The sequence below is a fragment of the Rhincodon typus genome, unplaced genomic scaffold, assembly GCF_021869965.1.
Source record: "Rhincodon typus isolate 14 unplaced genomic scaffold, sRhiTyp1.1 hic_rhity00001389, whole genome shotgun sequence".
In the NCBI taxonomy this organism is placed as follows: Eukaryota; Metazoa; Chordata; class Chondrichthyes; order Orectolobiformes; family Rhincodontidae; genus Rhincodon; species Rhincodon typus.
This window is the reverse complement of record NW_025967027.1, coordinates 5,345-26,050: the sequence shown is the minus strand read 5'-3', so window position 1 is coordinate 26,050 and position 20,706 is coordinate 5,345. Positions and strand designations below refer to the sequence as shown.

Below are 20,706 nucleotides of genomic sequence, written 5' to 3'. Positions count from 1 at the left end.
CAGTGCTTCAACCATGTATTTCCATTGATATAATCCAGTTTCCTAGTACTGCATTGACTGAGCTTTGTATTTCTTTCCTCCCAGCCTTCAACCTTATCCTTATTGTACCCATTGATTTAAATCCAGCTACCTTGCTTTTCAGTAACTCCTCCCAGCTAGATCATAATTTTTGCATAGATATTTAGACCAACAAATATTTAGGAATTTGGATAATTATATAACATGTCGTGTTGAGTATCTACATAAATACACAACTTTCACAAATAGGAACCTTAAGAATCATGTGGAAATCCAAAATGGGGAAAAGAACTGAAACAATTCTCTACCCAAATTTGATAACAGTGGTGCTTTATAAGAAGCTAGGCAAGGCTTAAAAACAGTTTACCAAAAGTCTATTTGAGACCCAGACAACATCCCATAAAGCAACTCACCTCCTCCTGGGTAAGAATTTAAACTGATACTCAACACCAACACACACTACAATTCCCATGTCCTAACAGGAGTCTTTAATGTGGGGACTCAACACTGATAACAAAAACCCAGAACGTTTGTCTTTGTGAGCTCATATCTACATATATTTTTGAGCAGTTTTAGTTTAATTGTCAAGGCTGGTCTTTTGGCAGAGCTGTCACTATTAGTGACTGATGGTTTTTAAATTAAGAAGGCAGTGTGATCAAAATGCTAATGTTCATAATACTAAGCAGACCTTTACACAATTCTTGATTGGTGAATGCTTAACTACACTGAAATATGGTTATGAATGTACGCCTTTTCAGAGACAGTCCTTCCAACGAGATGTTAAACTAAGGCTTCATCTGCCTGCTCAAAAGATTGTGGTACTGTTCAAACAAGAGTAGAGTATTCTGGTCTCCAGCACAACATTTCTTCCTCAAAAGAAATAGGTAATTGATTGATCTGCTAATTCATTCACTGCCCATGGAACCTTATAGCAAAATTTACCCAATTAATACTAACTTTTGGACATTGTCAGGACATGGTGAGATAACTCAAAACTGCATATTCATTAGTTAGTGCAGTGGAGATGAGACAGTCTCATGAAAAAAGGCAACATCCCAATAATGTAAGCAAAGAAACTTAACATTTTCTTCACCTATCTTCAAATAAATTCAGACAAAAGTGAGGAAAAATATATAAACATCTGATCAAATTCTTATGATAAGCATCTTTTGTAGGAGCAAGAGTAGGCCATCCCATGTGCCTGTTCCACCATTCAATTAGATCCTGGCTGCTCTCCAATTTAAATCCATGAACCTGCCTCAGTTCTTTATTCCTGAGCATCCTGATCTAGCAAAAAGCCATCAAATTTTTAAAGTTTAGTTTAACAAACCTCAACTTCACTGGGGAAGAGCATTCCATATTTCCACAATTTTCCTACAAAAGGAAATTCTTAATGTTACCGCTAAATAGTTTCTCTTCATCTACTACATCAACCTCTTTAAATCATCTTAAAACACTCTAGGTTAGTCCATTCTAGAGGATATTCTATAAACAAGGGAATATGAGCTTCTAAAGAATCCATCCTCATAATAACCCTTTCATATCTGATCATTCCAATGAATCTGTGCTGCCCTAAGGCTCATATATCCTTTCAGAACTAATCTTAATACTTAAAATGATATGTAATAAGGACCTTATACAATAATATAAACTCTTACCCCATTGTATTCCAGCTCCCTTGGGATCAATATCAATATTCCATTTATTTTTTAAAATATTGTTGTGCGTGTCCAGCACCTTTCCTTTACTTGGACTTTAAATATTTCTGCTCCTCTACAGTATACACTATTCAATATTCAGAAAACATTGTCAATCTGATATTCAAATTGGGCTTCAAACTTTGTAACATTGAAGAGAACTATGGTAGCTGCGGTTCAATCTCAATCACCAATAGCTCCTTGGACCTTTCTCCTCCATCCAAGTCATTTATAGGGATTCCAATATTCTCCAGTTGTATAAGGTATTTAATGACGATAGCATTAAACTGTATTAGCATGTGGTTTATTCATCTGCTAAATTGGATCTTTGTTTATTGAGCCTGTCCTTTTAAACCACAAAATTTTAATTGTTTCCAATGTGAAATTAAAGATGAGTTCAACGATATATTTTAGATCGAAAGGTCTTTGGAAACTTCTGCTCCTAGGTCAAGATAAAAAGAAAGCAGTATCAGTGTGAACTGATGACTTCCTTTTGTACTGAGATTTCAAAAGGCTTACAGTATGAAGTATATTAAACCCTCAAATTCTTGAATGCCATCTTGAATATGGCAAGAGATTTACTAATTCACAGCTGAAGCTGAACAGTAATGTCTAGTGAGAAAAATATTTTCTATTAGTCTGAACTAATTAGACATGGATCATGGATGTTTTAAGGAGGAGATAACGACACTTCTCTAAAATTCATGATTTTAATCTACACAGTCTTTGTTGCAAGTCATAGATTAGGAGTCGAAGAAATTCGAAGCCAGTTGACTCGTCAGACCACGTAGCTGTTGCCAGCTGAAATGTGGAAATTAGCAGGATAGGCAAGGCTAATATTTGTGTAAACTTTGTAAGAAATGGAAGTGCCTGGAAGCACAAGTGGAAGAAATAACTCTATGGGGACTAACTTCAACTCAAATTAAATACACTTCAGAAACAGGTGAGCACAATACAAGGGAGAATTTTTTTCACAAATCCCATCAGAAATATGCACATGCTGATTTAATAAGATTTTAGATAGGGATACACAAGATGAAAGGTTGTTTAAAACTGCGGTGACATTGAGATAAAGTTAATACATGAAATCCTAAAGTTAATCTAAATGAAGAATGCCAAATAGGCAATCAACAAAGAAAACTGGGGCGAAACAGATTGAGTTAAATGAACCATTCTAATTTACATTTATTTGAATTTTGTTTCTTTAATAAAGCTGGTTCATAACTGCAGCACGAGATATACAACCTCATTGTTAATTATTTTCCAGTGCATCCAGGACAATTGTATCTTTTATATCTATCAATGTTCATGGATTTATTGCCCTGCTGAACACAATACTGCCCAGATTAAACTACAGTTAAAAAGCATTTGGTTCATAGAAAGCATGAGCTTATTTGTGTAAGTGGTCTTTTGTGCTGGGCCTGAGTGTAAAATAATGTGCAGAATGTCAAGAACAAAATTGGATGGAGTAAACCTAAGGTATGAATCCTGAAATAATGAGATTAAAGGTGATTGGATTGGAGTTTTTAAATAAGAAAATAATTTCATTCTAGAAGGAGAATCTAGTCTTGCTACGGTCCAACACCTTGTGAATACAGAAAGCAAAAATTAAACAGCTTTAGGACACCATTTGCAAAAATTAGGAGGTACATCTCCCTGCATGTCTTGTCTCAGTTTACACAGAAGTCTAAATAGGATTTGACATAACATCTGAAAGAAATATGCACTAGTCTTATTTTTTTAATTATTACTGTCCATATTCAGAAACTAGGGAACCTATTCTCACTTCACATACAAGGCAAGAGCTCTCTATTAATTCCTTTAGTTTCATGTCGATTATCCAGAGATTGGATATGTTAAGATAGATTCTGGAGTGATAAATTCACTTACAGGAATGATCACTAACTGAAAGTATATATCACACAACTCAAAAAATGTAAGAGTCAAACTGAGAAAGCCATAACATCTGCCAAGATTCAGTTGATGTTAGATGGAATTTTTTTAAAAAGCCAGTAGTGTTTTTAAAAAAAAAGAGGAAAACAACCTAGATGGATTTTTTGGATGGTTGTGGTACTTTTCTGGGGGAGGGGAGGGGTGAAAGGCCTCAGATTTGCCGTTGATCCTCCATAATTTAACTGATGAGGGTTGCATGTGTATAAAACACAAGCAGTTAAGGAAATTTTCTTTTGTACCACAGTACGGTTCTTTGGTGGGGGGCAAGGGGGAATTATCTATAGGGCAAACCAGAGGCAGGAAGTTATCATTCAGGGAACCCCTCCTTTGCAAAGTATCTGACCTATCTCAAAAGTAGCAAGAATTAAACTGGACCCAGTTCCAAGTACTAGGCTCATCAGTAAATAGTGGTACGTGCAAAATAAATTATGATGACGATGTTAATGGGGTTATTACAAGCCTAGCATCAAAAATAAAACTGCTGTTTATTTGAAAATTTTTAAGAAAAAAAGTAAAACTTCTGAGAACTGGGCATCCAAATGGCACAATATGCTTTTATATTGAAAGAGCTTGGAAAACTCTTTTTACCAAATTAAATGTTTAGGACACCAGTTCCAGAAAGGTACTTTAGAAAGCAAGAACCTCCCTTGTATCATGCCTCACTAATTCCCAGAATAGTCACAGAAGTTTAAAAATTTTAAAAGCAGTACACAAAATTCCCCAATTTACAGACTCAGGTTAACAAAGCACAGACCAGGTTACTTCATTTAACCATTACTACTTATTACAAGTAGCTATAGGTAAACAATTACGAACCATTGGCATGTAACTCTAAAATCCTCTTAAAACTCCCCTCTAAACACACACATATGGACAGACAAAAAAGGTAGATTTTATGGGCACAGGGGAAACTGGAAAGACAGTTTGGTAGTCCCCATTCACAGGATCTGCTGAGATGATTCGTGTACTAATCAGAATGCTGCTTCCAAGTTTTTCTTCTTTGAATACTTTCACTGGTCCACAGGAGTGGCTGTTCCACTCTTATAAAGGTGTCGGAGTTAGTAAAAGTCACGGGTTACAGAAGCTGAAGGAAAAAATAAACTGGTTTATCTCAGACTTAAAGTGACTTGTACTGCAGAGAATAGAGAGGACCCCTGAGCTGGAGGAAATCAGATGACTTCTTTCTGTCTTGTTCACAGACCCAGGCTGCTGAGCCATTTAAGCTGATTCATACAACATAGTTGTTGGCAGGTAGAAGGTCTTATTGTCAATAACCAGTTACTAGCTCACAGACTAAAGAGAGTTACTTTTTGCTCAGTGAATTTCCATTTGTACATACATTTGGCTCCAGCTCATTTGCAATACACTTTACCACTTTTTGAGCAAGCAGCTGTGTAAACTGTGCTTATAATGAGAGAGAGTTTACTTGTTTTTAAAAATTTAAACAATCCTTCAATAAACCCAGTCTTCAAAGAGAAAGTTCCTTTCCTATTTCAGTTCACAATTTAAAAACAGAAAATGAAAAGATATGATCATTACAATGGACGATTACTACTTTCTGCAGTGGGAGAAGAGTTATAGTGCAGTAATAATGGAGGATTTCAATTATCCTAATATAGATTAGAAAAGGTAGAACATTGGTAGTGTGTTCAAGTGAACTATTTTTGGTTAGTACATTTCCAGCTCAATGAGGAAAATTACTTTACTGGATCTGATTCTAGGAAAATGAGGTGACTGAAGTGAAGCGAGGGTTGAGAACCAGAGAAGACAGATTTAAAGCGATTGGCAAAAGAATCAAAAGGCAATGTGAGAATTTTTGTTTTACTGCGCGATTATAGTTGGAATGCAATACCTGAAAGGATAAAGAAGGCAGATATAATCATTCCATTACCTTTTGAAAACTATAAATATTGAATGGGAAAAGATATTTGCAGGTCATACAATAATGTGTGGAATGATTAAGAGATACAGTAGAGCTAATTAACATAGGCTAAATGTGATAATAACTAGAAATAATTTTAATCAATATATTTAATAGTACCAAACATTTACAAATATTTATCTTTTTATTTAAAATTTTAAATATTTTAAGGCATAACTTTCTGCATATTAACTTGGCCTACTTTACAGGAATCAATTTGTGAATTCAAGGTAGTAACAGCTCAGTAATTCAAGCCCCAGATGAATTTTGCATTTCCAATCTTGTTTTTATATGATAAGATAAAGAAGTGCAGATGCTGGAAACCTGTAACAAACAAAAACAAATTGTTGGAGAAACTCAAAAGGTCTGGCAGCATCTATGGAAAGAAAACAGAGTTAATATTGAGTCCAGTAACCCTTCTTCAGAATTTGTTTTTCTTTTAATACACATGTACATACCTGCTTGACATTATATCCTGCTTTAGCACTAGTTTCAATATACATCACATTCAGTTCCCTGGCTTTCCGCTCTCCTTCCTCCATTGAAACCTGCCTTTAATTAAAATGTAGCAAAATATCAGCACGTGATCGAAAGGAAAAACAGAGAACCATGACATTAACATATTCTAGTTCAGAAATTATATAAGTAACAATATCCAGCCTATCAATAGTTCTAAAGACATTAAATAATTTCTTTTCTACTTTGCTCACACCATACATTCTCGAATAAGAAATTGTCAATCTCTTGAACCTATTTATTTAAAAGATTCATACGTATAAATGATTTTTTTTATCTTGAGAACTGAGAAAAGAAGAAAACTGAAGAATGGCATATTCTTCCTCACTCTGGCAAGTGGAAATTTACAAAATCCATCAAGATCTAACTTTCAAGAAAGGAGTGATTGATCGATTGTCACGAGTACTGAAATACAGTGAAAAGCTTTGTTTATGAGCAGTACAGGCAGATCACAGCAAGCAAAGGATGTGCAGATCAAAAAGACTTAGAGGCATACAGGTTACGGATTTAGAATTTAAAGTTTAAAAAGTATAGAATGGTTATAAGAAATGTTAGAGTTAGATCTGCTGTAGGAGCTCGCAAGGGGTTATCTGGTGTCAGTGCCATCTTGCATTTCTGTAGAGGGTGTAATTGGCAAATAACAGCATGAAATCATAACTGGCAGAGTAGCAGCTCCACACATTTATATTGTCTAAATAGTCTAAGTATTTTACCATAGTGCAAAATACCTCAATTCTTGGGAAACTTGCCTGCAGGGCAGAAATTCAACACTGTCGTTGAAGATTCACCTGAATGCAGAATTTCAATAATCCTAGAGTTCTTTTTGCAGTCAAGGAAATTTCATTATTTTAACTCCGTCCACACCCTTGCCCTGTACTCGCTGACCTACATTGCATGACCAGAAACAATCATTTTGCATTTTTTCCCCTCATTTTTGAAATTCTCTTCCTTCTTTATAGATTAGCCACAGCCAGGATCCTTCCCAAGAGCTTGAATTCCTTCCCCAACCTCTCCAGCGTTCTTCTTTTAAGATGCTTCTTAAAACCTATCATTTTATTCAGTTTTAACCCTTCTCTTCCAATATATTGCCTTCTGACTCAGTGCCTAATTTTGCAACAGTCTTCATATGAAACACCTTGGAATCTTTTAATTTGATTAGTACCTTAAATTTAATAGTTATCCATCTGGCATGTAGAGTAACAAACTTCCACTACAAAATAAACCTGTAGCCACCACTGTCATCTTCTCAGTCCATTGTGAACTGCTGAAAGTTTAAAAAAGGTAGCTGAGAATCAAGACCCATTCAAGTCTGCTTTGGAGACAATGGCCCAAAATTTTATGATTAGTAGAGAAACAAAGGTACTGAACTTCAGAACACAAAAGAAAAAAAATTGTTAAATGTACGATCCAACAGTTATTTAGATGTGCCTGAAATCTTGAATTTGAATCTGGTTCAAAGAGGTAATAACCACATTTTCCCTCTAAGCTTCATGCCATATTGCAATACCAAAAATTCACCAACAGACCACATAAATTGGTCCCTAAATAATTATCACTTACAAATGTTCAAAATTTTTTTTTTTTTTTTTTTAAAAAGTGATCTCACACTTATCTATGATCTACAAAAATGTTATCACCAAGAATGCTGTTAATGATGGCGAGTACTGACAGTTTGTCATCAATTCCCTACTGCTCTTCTCGACACAGAAACTGATCCTTTGAGATCCAAATTCTCACAAATGAGACCCCAAAGTAAATAGTACAGACATTTAGTGCACATTCCATCAGAAACATACCTGAGGTATCCACGGCATAATTTATTAATCACCTGACTTAACAGGGGAATTACAAGAAATACAGCTCACTTCAAATAAGGCTGCTACTAATATTAATTTTAAAAAATTGAATGAGAAAAAATGTTGACATGAAATACCCATTTAAGCTGGTTACCTTTTGTCAGCCAGATCCGTTTTATTCCCAACCAGCATAATGATGACATCACTTCCTCTTTCTGTCCGTACATCATCAATCCATTTGGAAGTCTGTTGAAAAGAGTTCAAATCTGGAGGTAGTGGGGACAGGACAAACAGAAACAAAGACAAAGACAAAGACAATCTAAGAATATAGTGAAGCAACTTAGATGGTTATTTTCACTGCAACGGGCTGTTAGTAAAAATTGACAGTAGATGCAGTCAGTGTAGCTTTATGTGGGGCAGATTTCTCATCTTTAAAATCCATGCAATGATGTTCACTTCCTGCCTTCGTTGAATTAAATCACCATTTACCAAATTAAAAATTTTATTGCAGATATTAGTTTCCTCAATGACCAATAAGCTCGAGATCTGGCAGAAATAGGTTTCTTGGATATGCTCCAGAAACTTGTAAAGTCAGAGGTTCAGATCAAATGGTTTACAGCCACCTTTGTTTATGGTGCGGAGGTTCAATTGTTCCTTTTTTCATGCACAAGTTCATGTTTAAGCAAAAAAACCTTGCTGCTGATTTTATATCAAAGGCTGATTTTGCAAATGCCTCCATATTTCATATTTAGTTGCCGATCCTAATCTTGGGCAAATACAGCATAATGTGACAAAAATTATGACTATAACAGAACGAGTTAAGTTGAGTGATAAAGCGGACCTTTTCCCACCCTCCATATCTCTCCCACAGGTTCTTTGCTTTCCTCTTCACATTTTACGGCCACCTCCACTGCAAATCTTCCATACACTAGTTCAAACTTGGTGAGTAATGAATTGAGTGGACAAGTTTTCAAGTTAAAGCCCTACAAGACTGTAATATAATCTACGTTGACATGTCAGTGCCATTCTGAAGGATTATCACATGATAAGATGGCACAACTGACAATAAGTTGTAAAACTGAAGCTCAGACTAGTTTTTCCGAGATTGCAAAGTATAGCATTTTCAAAGACGAGAGGTTTTTCCTAAGTGTCCTGGAAAACATCTCAGTAAAATCTTCAATTATGAATAGTCACTCACTTAATTGACACTTGAAGCCTGTACACAAATTGTCCACTATCCTTGTCATCATGTTAATTGGCTGTGAAGCCTTTTGGAACATTACAAGGACATGAAGATTTCTTTTCTTGTGCTTTGTGTTCTATGCCATTTCATTTATTCACCAGCTTATTTCTTTCTCCACCCTTCTTAAACCCCTCTTCCATGCAAACTTTCCTTCAATTTCTCTCCATTTCACCCTTTTCTTCAGCCATATCCCTCTCCTTTCTCCACAAGGAAATTCCCACCCACCTCACTCCCTCACCTTTCTGCTTTTTCTTGCACTCTCTCAGATTTGCTTTTATCTTTGCAATTGTTTCTGAAACTATGGATGAGATGAGGCACCAGGATTTGAACTCAGAAGTTCGAAGTGGACATTCGGATGCAAGAGAACGGCGCATACTGCATCCAAGATTAGTGAGAAGGACTGATCAAAATGATCTGCTGTTTGTGGACTGGCATTTTAGGCTTAATCTCCTTGTTGCTGATGCTGCATATTCTACTACTAGGGACACATGTCTACTGACAGGAGGAAAAATCTCTTCACCCAGAGGATGGTGAGGCTATGGAATTCTTTGCCACAGAAAGTGATTGAGGTCAAAACATTGAATGTTCAAGAAGAATTTAGAAATATTTCTTGGGCCTAAAGGGATCAAAGCAGGAACAGGGTATACAGTTGGATGCTCAGCCATGTTCATATTGAATGTTGGAGCAGGCTCAAATGGCTGAGCGGCCATAGCCTGCTCCTTTTTTCTAACTTTCCCATTTTAGAACCTGCAATTTAAGTAAAATAACATGTTGATATGGAGAGTGATTTGCATTAAAAAAAAAATCAAAAGGGAGAGAATAGAAATAACTAACCTGCTGGGGGTTTGGGAGAAAGTAGGGAATGAATTAAATCAAGGGTTAGTACATTCTGTTTAATCCTACACTTCTGTCCTTCCCAGCACATCCAGATCCATGATTGGGTTCCCCTCACCACATCTGGCTTTACATTAAACACCACCCAGCAAACACATCTTACACTCCCCTTTCAGCATGAAGACCCCATTCCCAAACCTTCTAAACTTCATCTTTATGCAAGCACAGGATATGCAACATCTGTCCTTTTATCACTTGCCTTTTCAATATCCAAGGTCTCAGTCACTGCTTCCAGGTGAAGCAGTGAATTATGCATACTTACCTCAATACAGTATTTGATCAAAATTTTCTCTACATTAGAAAGGCCAAATTCAGATTCTGTGACTGCATTCCAGACAGCCTCTGATCAGTTCACCTGTTTGACCCAGAGCTTCCAACTGCAACTGATTGCAATTCTTCATCCATTTCACCGGTCTCTTTGTTCTCAGCCTCCTATGCTGTTCAAATGAAGCTCAACATAAGCTTAGGGAACAGCTTTTGATTAGGCACTTCATAAATTGTTAGTCTGAAAATCAAGTTCAAAATTTCAGATCATAAAGTAGGGATCCAGAAGTTTTTTTCTGGACAGCAGTGGTGACTGATAGAAACACACAAAATTGGAGTCGGAGCAAGCCATTTGGCCCTTCAAGCCTCCTCCATCTTTCAATGTGAACATCGTTATTTGTAAGAATAATAGGGTGGTTATGGGGGATTTTAACTTTCCAATCATAGCCCAGAACTGCCATAGTGTTAGGGGCTTAGATAGAGAGGAATTTGTTAAGCGTGTCAAGAAAATTTTCTGATCCAGTATGTGGATGTACCTACTGGAGAAGGTGCAAAACTTGACTTACTCTTGGGAATAAGGCAGGGTGGGTGACCAAGGTGTTAGTGGGGTAGCACTTTGGGGCCAGTGACTATAATTCTGTTCATTTCAAAATAGTAATGGAAGAGGATAGACTGGATCTAAGAGTTAAAGTTCTAATTTGGAGGGAGGCCAATTTTGAAGGTATTAGGGAAGAACTTGCCAAAGTTGATTGGAGGCAGATGTTTCCAGGTAAAAAAGGGACCACTGGAAAATGGGAAGCCTTGAAAAAAAAAAACGAGTCCAGAGACTGTATGTTCCTGTTAGGATGAAGGGCAAAGCTGGATGTCTAGAGAAATTGACATTTTGGTCAAGAAGGAGGAAGCATGCGTCAGGTATAGACAGCAGAGAACAAGTGAATCCCTAGAACATGAAAGCAAAAAGGAGTATATTTAAGAGGGAAATCAGGAGGGCAAAAAGGTGAAATAGCTTTGGCAAATAGGGTAAAGAGAATCCAAATGGAGTCGGCAAATACATGAAGGACAAAAGAGTAACTAGGGAGAGAATAGGGCCCATTAAAGATCTGCAAGGCCGCCTATATCGCAGAAGATGGAGGAAATACTAAACTAGTATTTTGCATCAGTGTTTACTGTGGAGAGGGACATGGAAGATAGAGAACTTGGGGAAATAAACAGCAACATTGTGAAAAATGCCCATATCAGAGGTGGTGCTTGATGTTTGAAAAAGCATAAAAGCAGACAAATCAGGTGGACCCTCGAACTCTGGGAAGCGATTGCTCAGCCCTTTGCTTAGATATTTGTATCATTGGTAGTCACAGGTGAGGTGCCAGAAAACCGGCAATTGGCTAGCGTGGTGCCACTATTTAAGAAAGGTGGTAATGAGCCTGACATCAGTGGTGGGCAAGTTGTTGGAGGGAATCCTGAGGGACAGGATATACATGTGTATGGAAAGGCAAGGACTGGTTAGGGATAGTCAACATGGCTGTGTGTGGGGGAAATAGTGTCTCACTAACTTGATTGAAAAAGTAACGAACAGGATTGATGAGGGCAGTGTATGTGATCTATACGGACTTCAGTAAGATGTTTGACAAGGTTCCTCATGGTAGACTGAGTAGCAAGGCAAGATCATGTGGAATACAGTGAGGACTAGCCATTAGGACACAGAACTGGCTCAAAAGGTTAGAGAGAGATAGCGGTGATGGAGAGTTGCTTTTCAGACTGGAGGCCTGTGACCAGCAGTATGCCACAAAGATCGGTGCTGGATCTACTGCTTTTCGTCACTTATATAAATGATTTGGATGTAAACATAGGAGGCATGGTTAGTAAGTTTGCAGATCACACCAATAATGCAAGTGTTGTCTACAGCTAAGAAGGTTACACCAGAGTAAAATGGGAGCTTGATCAGATGGGCCAAAGAGTAGCAGATGGAGTTTAATTCAGATAAATGTGAGGTGCTGCATTTTGGAAAGGCAAATCAAGGTAGGACTTATACATTTAATGGTAAGGTCTTGTTGAGTGCTGCTGAGCAAGCGACCCTGGAGTGCAGGTTCATTGTTCCTCTAAAGTGGAGTCAAAGGTAGATAGGTTAGTGAGGGCGGCGTTTGGTAGCTTGCCTTTATTGGTCAGTGCATCAAGTATGGAGTTTGGTCATGTAGTTATTCAGGACATTGGTTAGGTCTCTTTTGGAATACTGTGTTCAGTTCTGGTCTCCCTGCTACAGGAGAGATGTTATGAAACTTGAAAGGGTTCAGAAGAGATTCAAGAATGTTGCCAGGGTTGGAGGATTTGAGCTAAAGGGAGATGCTGAATAGGCTAGGGCTATTTTTCCTGGAGCATCAGAGGCTGAGGGGTGACCTTATGGGGTTTTATAAAATCACAACAGGCATGAATAGGGTGAATAACCAAGGTCTTTTCCCTGGGGTGGGGGAATCCAAAAGTAGAGGCCATAGGTTTAAGGTGAGAGGGGAAAGATAAAAAAGAGGGACCAAAACGGACAGCTTTTAGTGCATGTATGGAATAAGCTGCCAGAGGAAGAGGAGGAGGCTGGTACAACAACACCAACACCAGTTAAAAAAGCACCCAGATGGGCATATGAATAAGGAGGGTTTAGGAGGGATATGGGTCAAATGGGACTAGATTAATTTCAGATATCTGGTCAGCATAGACCAAAGCGTCTGTTTCCATGCTGTACAGCTCTGTGACTCTAACTGATTATTAAACTCAGTATCCTGTTCCTGCTTGCTCCACTATCTGTGACAGATATTTCCACAATCCCACTATTCTCCAGGTGAAGAATTTTCTCCTCACCTTGGCTTCAACTGGCCCAGCCCATATCCTTAAACTGTGATCCCTGATTCTGGACTCCCCAGACATCGAGAACATCTTCACTGTGTTTATCCTGTCTATTCCTGGTGGAAATTTATAGGTTTCTGATCGGATTCTCATTCTTCCAAACTCCTGTGAATATTGTCCTAACCAATTCAGCCTCTCTCAATACGCCCATCCTGCCAAATCTTAAAATCCTTCCACAGACAGAACATCTTTCCTCAGATAAAGGAGACCAAAACTGCATACAATACTGCAGCTGTAGTCTCAACAAGGCCCTATACAATTAAAGCAAACCATCCCTGCTCCTGTACTTGAATCCTCTCACTATTATTACAGTTTACCTTCTTCACTATCTGCTGAATGTAAACAAACATTCAGCAACAGGTGTACAAGGATACTCACATCTTATGGCACATCCTCTTTTCCCTATATACACCATTTAGACAATAATAGGCCCTCTTGTTTTTACTACCAGAGTGGATAATCTCACATTTATTCACATTTACTGCATCTGCCACGAATTGCCCACTTACTCAATTTGTCCAAACTTCACCAAAGCCCCTCCCATTCAGCTTTGCATCATCTACAAACTTGGAGATATTATATTTAGTTCCCTCATCTAAATCATTAATTTCTAATGAATAGCTGGAGTCCGAACATAGATTCCACCAGAACCGAACTGGCCACTACCTGCTGCTTGGCGAATAAAAAACCTAATTACTCCTGTTGTTTCCTGTCCATGTAAGCAACCACCCTCAATCCCATTCATTTTAATTTTGCATACTAATCTATTATGTCGAACTTTATCCAAAGCCTCCTGATAGCCGAAACAAACCACATCCACTGCTCATCCATTACAATTCAACTAGTTACCTCAAAAAAAAAATCCAGTGCATTTTTCAAGCACAATTTCTCTTTTGTAAAACCATTCTGACTTTGTCCAGTCCTGTCACTGTTTTCCAAGTGCTCCGCTGTATAATCTGTCAGATGGACTCTAGCATTTTCCTCACTACCAGTGTCAGTCAAACTGATCTGTAGTTCCCGGTCTTCTCTTTCCCTCCTGTTTTAAAAAAAGTGGCGTTATGTTAGGTACCTTGCAGTCCACAGTCTATAGAATCTTGAAAGTTGACCACCAATGCTTCCCTATTTCTAGGGCCACTTCCTTAAGTATTCAGAGATATAAATTATCAGGCCAAGGGGATTTATCGGTCTTTAATCCCATCAATTTCCCCGATATCATTTCCTTACCAATACTAATTTCCCTCAGGTCGTCCCTCACACTAGACCCCATGTTCCCCAACATTTTTTGGGATGTTAACCATGTCCTCCTTTGTGAAGGTAGGACCAGAATATAAATTATATTGGTTTACCACCTCTGTTTCTCTTTATAACCTCCTCCATTTCTGACTGTAAGGGACCTAAAATTGTCTTCTGTTCAAATACCCATACAAGCTTTTACAGTAAAGCTTAGTCTCATACTTTACTTCCCCGTTGTTAAACCAATCTTTGTCCTCCCCTGCTAAAATAAACTGCTCCCATTCCTCAGTGTCTACAGCATTTCTTTTTGGATCTAAGACAATCCCTGAACTCCCAGTCAGCCAAGGTTGGGCCACCTTTCCTGTTTTATTTTTATATCAGACAAGAATGAACAATTACTGCCGTTCCTCCATGTACTCTAAGTGTTTGCAATTGCCTATCCACTGCATCCCTTTAAGTAACACTCCCCAATTTATTAAAGCCAGCTTGTGCCTCATACCACCGCAGTTTCCTTTTAGACTCAGGATTTTAGTCCCAGAATCAACCATGTCATTCTCTAACTTGAAGAATTCTACCATATAATGATCACTTTTCTGAAGGGGCCTTACACAAATTGTTGATTATTCCCTTCTCCATACACAATCTAGGATGGTTCTGCTTTTCTAATTCACACTTCCATGAGACCCATCTTGTGTGTCTATTAGCCCCATTAACATCAAATTTGGTCTTCCACCATCATAGCTTCTGTCACTATTATGGGCCTTCACTTGCGCTTTCCCTTCCTCCATACTTATTTAAATTTTATTGTATCTTCAACATTTTCCAATTTTGAAACAACCTAATCATTAACTGTTCTTCTCATATGACAGACATGGTCAGATTTGCTGAATATTTCCAGATTTTTCTACATTTATTATTAATCTATTAACAATTTACACAGGAAGAAAAGCAAAATGGAAACCTTCTGCACTCCAAGACTAACAACAGCATTCTCTGCTGGTAGGCCATTTATTTCAACTAGATTTTTCCATATACATATTTTTATAGTTAGACCATTAGTGCCAATTTCCTGCATTTCCTTTCGTCCCGCAAATATCAACTATTTACTGCTTTATCCAACTTTCAAGAATGTACAGGCTGCTTTCTCATTGACTCTCCAGCCCTGTATCATGTTAACATGACCTCTACCATCCCTGTATTTATTCATTTAGCAGCCGAATGTGTAACTCCTTCACAATCAGAAAATGCTTTAATATTTTGAATCCATTTCTGAAACATCTCTTAAATACCAAGAGGTAGTAGGAACTGCCAATGCCGGAGTCTGATATAACAAGGTGTAAAGCTGGATGAACACAGCAGGCCAGGCAGCAGAGGAGCAGGAAAGGTGACGTTTCAGGTCTGGACCCTTCTGGAGAAGCTTTCCTTCTCCTCTGATGCTGCCTGGCCTGCTGTGTTCATCCAGTGCTACCTTGTTATCTTAAATACCAAAATTGAATAACATAGTCCCTGTGCATTGGTAGCCGTGGATCAGCCTGAACGTGACTTGCTTGTAACATCTAGATAGTGAAAAAAGGAAGCATGAGAGATTAGGAAAGAAAGCAAGACCAAATAAAGCACATTCTTTTATCATGACGAATGATTCGTACAGAGGAATAATTGCTTTAAAGTTAGGAGTGGGGGGGGGTGCGGGGTAAAATCTGTACCTTTTTGGTGAAAAAGTCATAATCAATGTTGAATATTACCAGGGAAGCCAATGAAATAGACAAATAGCTTCAAAAAAAGCAATTAGACATTTCTTGCAATTGGGGGTGGGAGGGTCACATACATATTAGGCTTGAATCGAAAAAGGAATGGCTTGACAGGTGTAATACCTTTTAGTTGTCAGTTCTTAACCCCAAGCAAATCAGAAATCCAAATTAATATTTATGGTGCAAGATCAAGAATGCAATGGACAAATGGGAGGTTCCAAATCTATTGTAAACAGACTGTGGATTGGTTTTTTAACACACCAAGTTTTATTTTCAGGATGCCTGCTTTCAAACACCAATTTCCTTTGACATCGGAGCCAGTGAAGATAACAGGATCATTCTTGGGAAAAAACAACTTAGCCATGTTTTAAAAGTGACAAAGCTATTTGGCTGACTCTTAACTGAATGGGTAAGAAATGCTGGCCTCGCCCGTGCAACCCACATCCCACGAATGAATAGAAAGTTACCAATTGTTACATTTAGGAATCAAAATGAATAATTAATTAAGTAACAGTCTGAATGCACTGCTATTCTCAACAGTGGTATTACTTTCACTAATTGCATCACTAGTTAACTACACAGTAGGGAACATGAAGAAATGATTAGCTGCAGCCAACTATGCATAAGAAGAAAAGCTATTCCTGTGAGAAAATGGAAATAGAAGCGTGTCATGCACAGGACCAGGAGCAAGAGAAAGAATTAGCAGGAATTTGCACTCACTTGTAATATCATAGACTACAACAGCAATAGTGGAGTCACGGATGTAGCTGGGAATCAGACTGCGGAACCGCTCCTGGCCGGCTGTGTCCCAGAGCTGCAGTCGAACCTGCAGAGACCAGGTCCAGGACAGCAGAGAAAGAGAAAAGGCAAGGGGAAAATGACAGGATCAAGGAACAATCTCAATCAGCACAGCGGAATGCCACTTAAAAGGGAGGAGGTCAGAATCTCCACTATTGGGTTTCATGATAATCTGATTTAGTTGCAAATTTAAACAATTAGAAAGTCTGAAACGCTCAACAAGCATTTTACATCAATCTCATCTCAGGCCTGCAGAATGAAACTGGTGTCTGCATCCAATGACAATTCAATGCAATATCCTGATAACTTTCCTGAAATTCAAAGATTTGACTTATCAGATGTCAAGTATATAATTATACAATGAGAGAACATAATTCTGTGGGCACCTTTGTAACACCAGAAGATCTGTGAATTTATGGTGTATTGCATGAAGTGCAACTTTGAAACCTCTGCAGTTAGAGCTGTGCCTCGTACAAAGGGTGGAAAGTTCCAGATAACAGACACAGTCATAAGCTAGTTCAACATACATTACTCCTTGTAAAAGGTTCAGACCCCACCAACCTTTGAACCACTCAATCGTGCAAGTGTTGTGAAAATCTTGAATATGTCTTCAACTATATACTTTAAACAGTTCACCTCTTAAGATCACATTCCTGTCAATTTTCTAGATGATTGAAATGCATCCTAGTGTAAGTGACCCTTTGCACAATGTCATTTGATAATACAAACGAGATATCTCAACTTCAACCCTCTCTCATCCAAACCTCAATGATTGCAGAATTTACAGAAGCAGCAATACCCCAAAAGGGGAGTGTTCAAGTGTTATATCGAAGACTGAGATTACATTCAAGTGCTAGAACCGACTCCTTTCTCTTTAATAGCTGGAAGAGTTGTTAGAGTATAGTATTAGATAAAGGGGGCTGCAAAACTTGAACACTGGAGCTAAATCATAAGTACATACTTTCAATTCAGGATGATTTGAAAAATCTGACTCGATTGTACGCACATGGAATATATACCAGCATGAGACGAGCGGTACGTTACCAGTAGTGTACAGGAGTTTGTGGCAGGTAAATCTATGTCATAATAGACAAAGCTCCAGAAGAAATTCAAAGAAAGCTCTGCACTGATGTATACTATGGATTATTGGAGGTAGCCTGAAGAAGTCTAAGGGTGCAAGTGAAATATGTTCCAGTTCATTAACTTTCACCTAATAACCAAGGAAAGGTTTGTTTAGTCAGTAAAACCAGAATGTAGCCACAGTGAAAAAGGTATCTTAAAGCTTCCTCAAGAGCCAAGATAGACTAATTGCCAGATAGTCCATAATATTTTCATAAAGAGAACTGATTGTACTGGAATCAAAACACATACACCGAATACCTACTTGCAATATCAAACACTACAACAGCAGCAGCCGAGTCACGAATGTAGCTGGGAATGAGGCTGCGGAATCGCTCCTGGCCTGCGGTGTCCCACAGCTGGAGTCTGATCTGGGGTGGAGGAGCAGAGGGGAAAAACCAAATGGGAAAACAACACAGGAAAAATACACTGAACGGCAAAGTAAATAAAATGAAGAATGCAGGGAACCTAAAAACTTAAAAGCAGAATGGTATTTTACAAACCTACCAGAAGTTTCGTAACCATTGCGTTAATCTCATTTCTCAAATACAAAAAGCATGATTAAAAACGTGGAGCAAATTACTGCAGATGCTGGAATCTGTACTGAAAACTATAAATGCTGGAGATCACAGCAGGTCGGGCAGCATCCATGCAGAGAGACAGCAAGCTAATGTCTCGAGGCTAGGTGTGCGGAATGCGAAGATGCTCACATATCCACTCGTCTTTCCTCAGCAAGCTGCAGTGTTCCGGTGAATCACAGTGTAAACTGGAGGAACAACATCTCATCTTCAGACTAGGCACTTTACAACCTTCTGGACTTAATATTGAGCTCAACACCTTCAAACTGTGAACCAACTCACATTCCTCCCCTTCTTTTAGCTTTACTGTTATATTTTCTGTCACCGTGTCCTCTCTCCCATCCCAGTCCCACTGGGGTGGGACAGTCTGTTCTTTCAGTCTGGCAATTAGATACACCATTGTTCTGCCATTCTCACATTCCAATCACAATCTGAACTATCGACATCCTCTCTTCCCCAACACTCCACAACCACTGACCCCCCACCCCGCAACTACAGCATAAATGTGAGCTCACTTCATGTGAGCTCCGATGAAGAGCCACCCAGACTCGAAATGTTAGCTTGCTCCCTCTCTATCCATGGATGCTGTCTGAACCACTGTGATCTCCAGCATTTGATGTTTTCATTAAAAACATGGATGTCCTCTCCATAATCATCACATGAACGCACAGGAAGCAGAAGATGATTCACTGCAACATGCACCCAGTCATTAAGTATTAGATGCCTGGCTAAAGCTTCGATAGAAGCATCACTAGTATATTAGAGCTTTCTCTTATCCTCCCCTGAAAATGTGCACACATGCTGGGGTACAATTCCACATATGCTGGCTAATATTTGGTAACTGACAAGGGACATTCTTGGTATGTGACTCTAGATAGTGAATGTCAATCTGTTATCATAAAGGCAACACAACAAAGCTCAAATTCTGTCCTCACTTGATCTCCGCTCCCATTAACGATCATTCAACAATAACCACGTATAGAATCGCAGCTTATTTCAGTTCTCCCGTTAGGGAATACTTGTTCACTGGATGAGACCAATGACAAAGTTATTACCTTTATCTTCATGTCACACATGGGGCTCAAACTGAATAAGGCAAAGCACCACTTCAGAGACAGTGTGTACAGAATAATAAAGGAGCACTTATTTCCAGTGTGTTTTTCCTATACACAAATTGTACGCAGCCTTGTAGCCTACCAAAACTAGCTGGTGCCACCAGATCTTGACAATACCCTCTTTCCTACTGCTCCGTGTTCAATGGTTGGTAACAAGGTATACTGGTAAGAGATTCTCATTTATAGCCTTTTTTTGGGATAGCTCAGATTGGGAACCAAAATGGAAGTAAAACCAGTAATTTCAATCCACTGTGCTAAACATCAGCAGTATAACAAGCAGAATGACCACTGTGCTAATTGTAGACTGCTTATTTCCAGTTTAACCACTGACAACAGCTCAAAACACCAGGTCTTGGAGAATATCACAAAATTACCATAAGTTATTTAAGACAGATTTGATGCTAGACTCCTATTCTTGGACAAGGAGGACATTCTCATAATAGACCTATTTTCTGAAATAACTAGGAAGTCTGAACTCTGGATGGCTCCCTGCAAGGCCAATCAATTTCATTAATTTTAAAATGACAAATGCTGCAGTCTGCAACAGATGAGGAACAGCTCACATTGCAATTATTTTTCTGCCAGTTAATGAAGAGTCAGGTTGAGCAAACTTTGCTGGGGATTTAGGGGAGGGGGTGTTTAATTACAGGCTATGTTGACTTTTCCATTTATGGCTCCCTTGGATAGGGATCTTGAGTACAATGTGGAGACCAGATGCTTTAGCTGACAGAACAGAAAATTAAGTCTCTAAGGATAACACTTCATGTGAACCTGAGCAGATTATGCTAGCTGGCTATACAGCAGCATCCAATCATAACTGCACCTGAGTGAACAGATAACAAGGTGTAGAGGTGGATGAACACAGCAGGCCAAGCAGCAGAGGAGCAGGAAAGCTGACGTTTCGGACCTAGACCCTTCTTCAGA

At 38.6% G+C, this 20,706-nt stretch overlaps 1 protein-coding gene across 1 annotated transcript; it reads right to left on the bottom strand.

Moving 5' to 3' along the window:
- Window positions 1-6: 6 nt before the first annotated feature.
- Window positions 7-18,614, bottom strand: LOC125481236 (ras-related protein Rab-6A-like). Its single transcript, XM_048592526.1, has 5 exons — window positions 18,597-18,614; window positions 16,893-16,998; window positions 8,056-8,167; window positions 6,048-6,141; window positions 7-1,392 (listed from the first exon to the last, which is right to left on the bottom strand). The coding sequence occupies exons 1-5, from the start codon at window positions 18,612-18,614 to the stop codon at window positions 1,306-1,308; spliced, it is 417 nt and encodes a 138-aa protein (XP_048448483.1). The 3' UTR covers window positions 7-1,305.
- Between the last annotated feature and the right edge of the window lie 2,092 nt (window positions 18,615-20,706).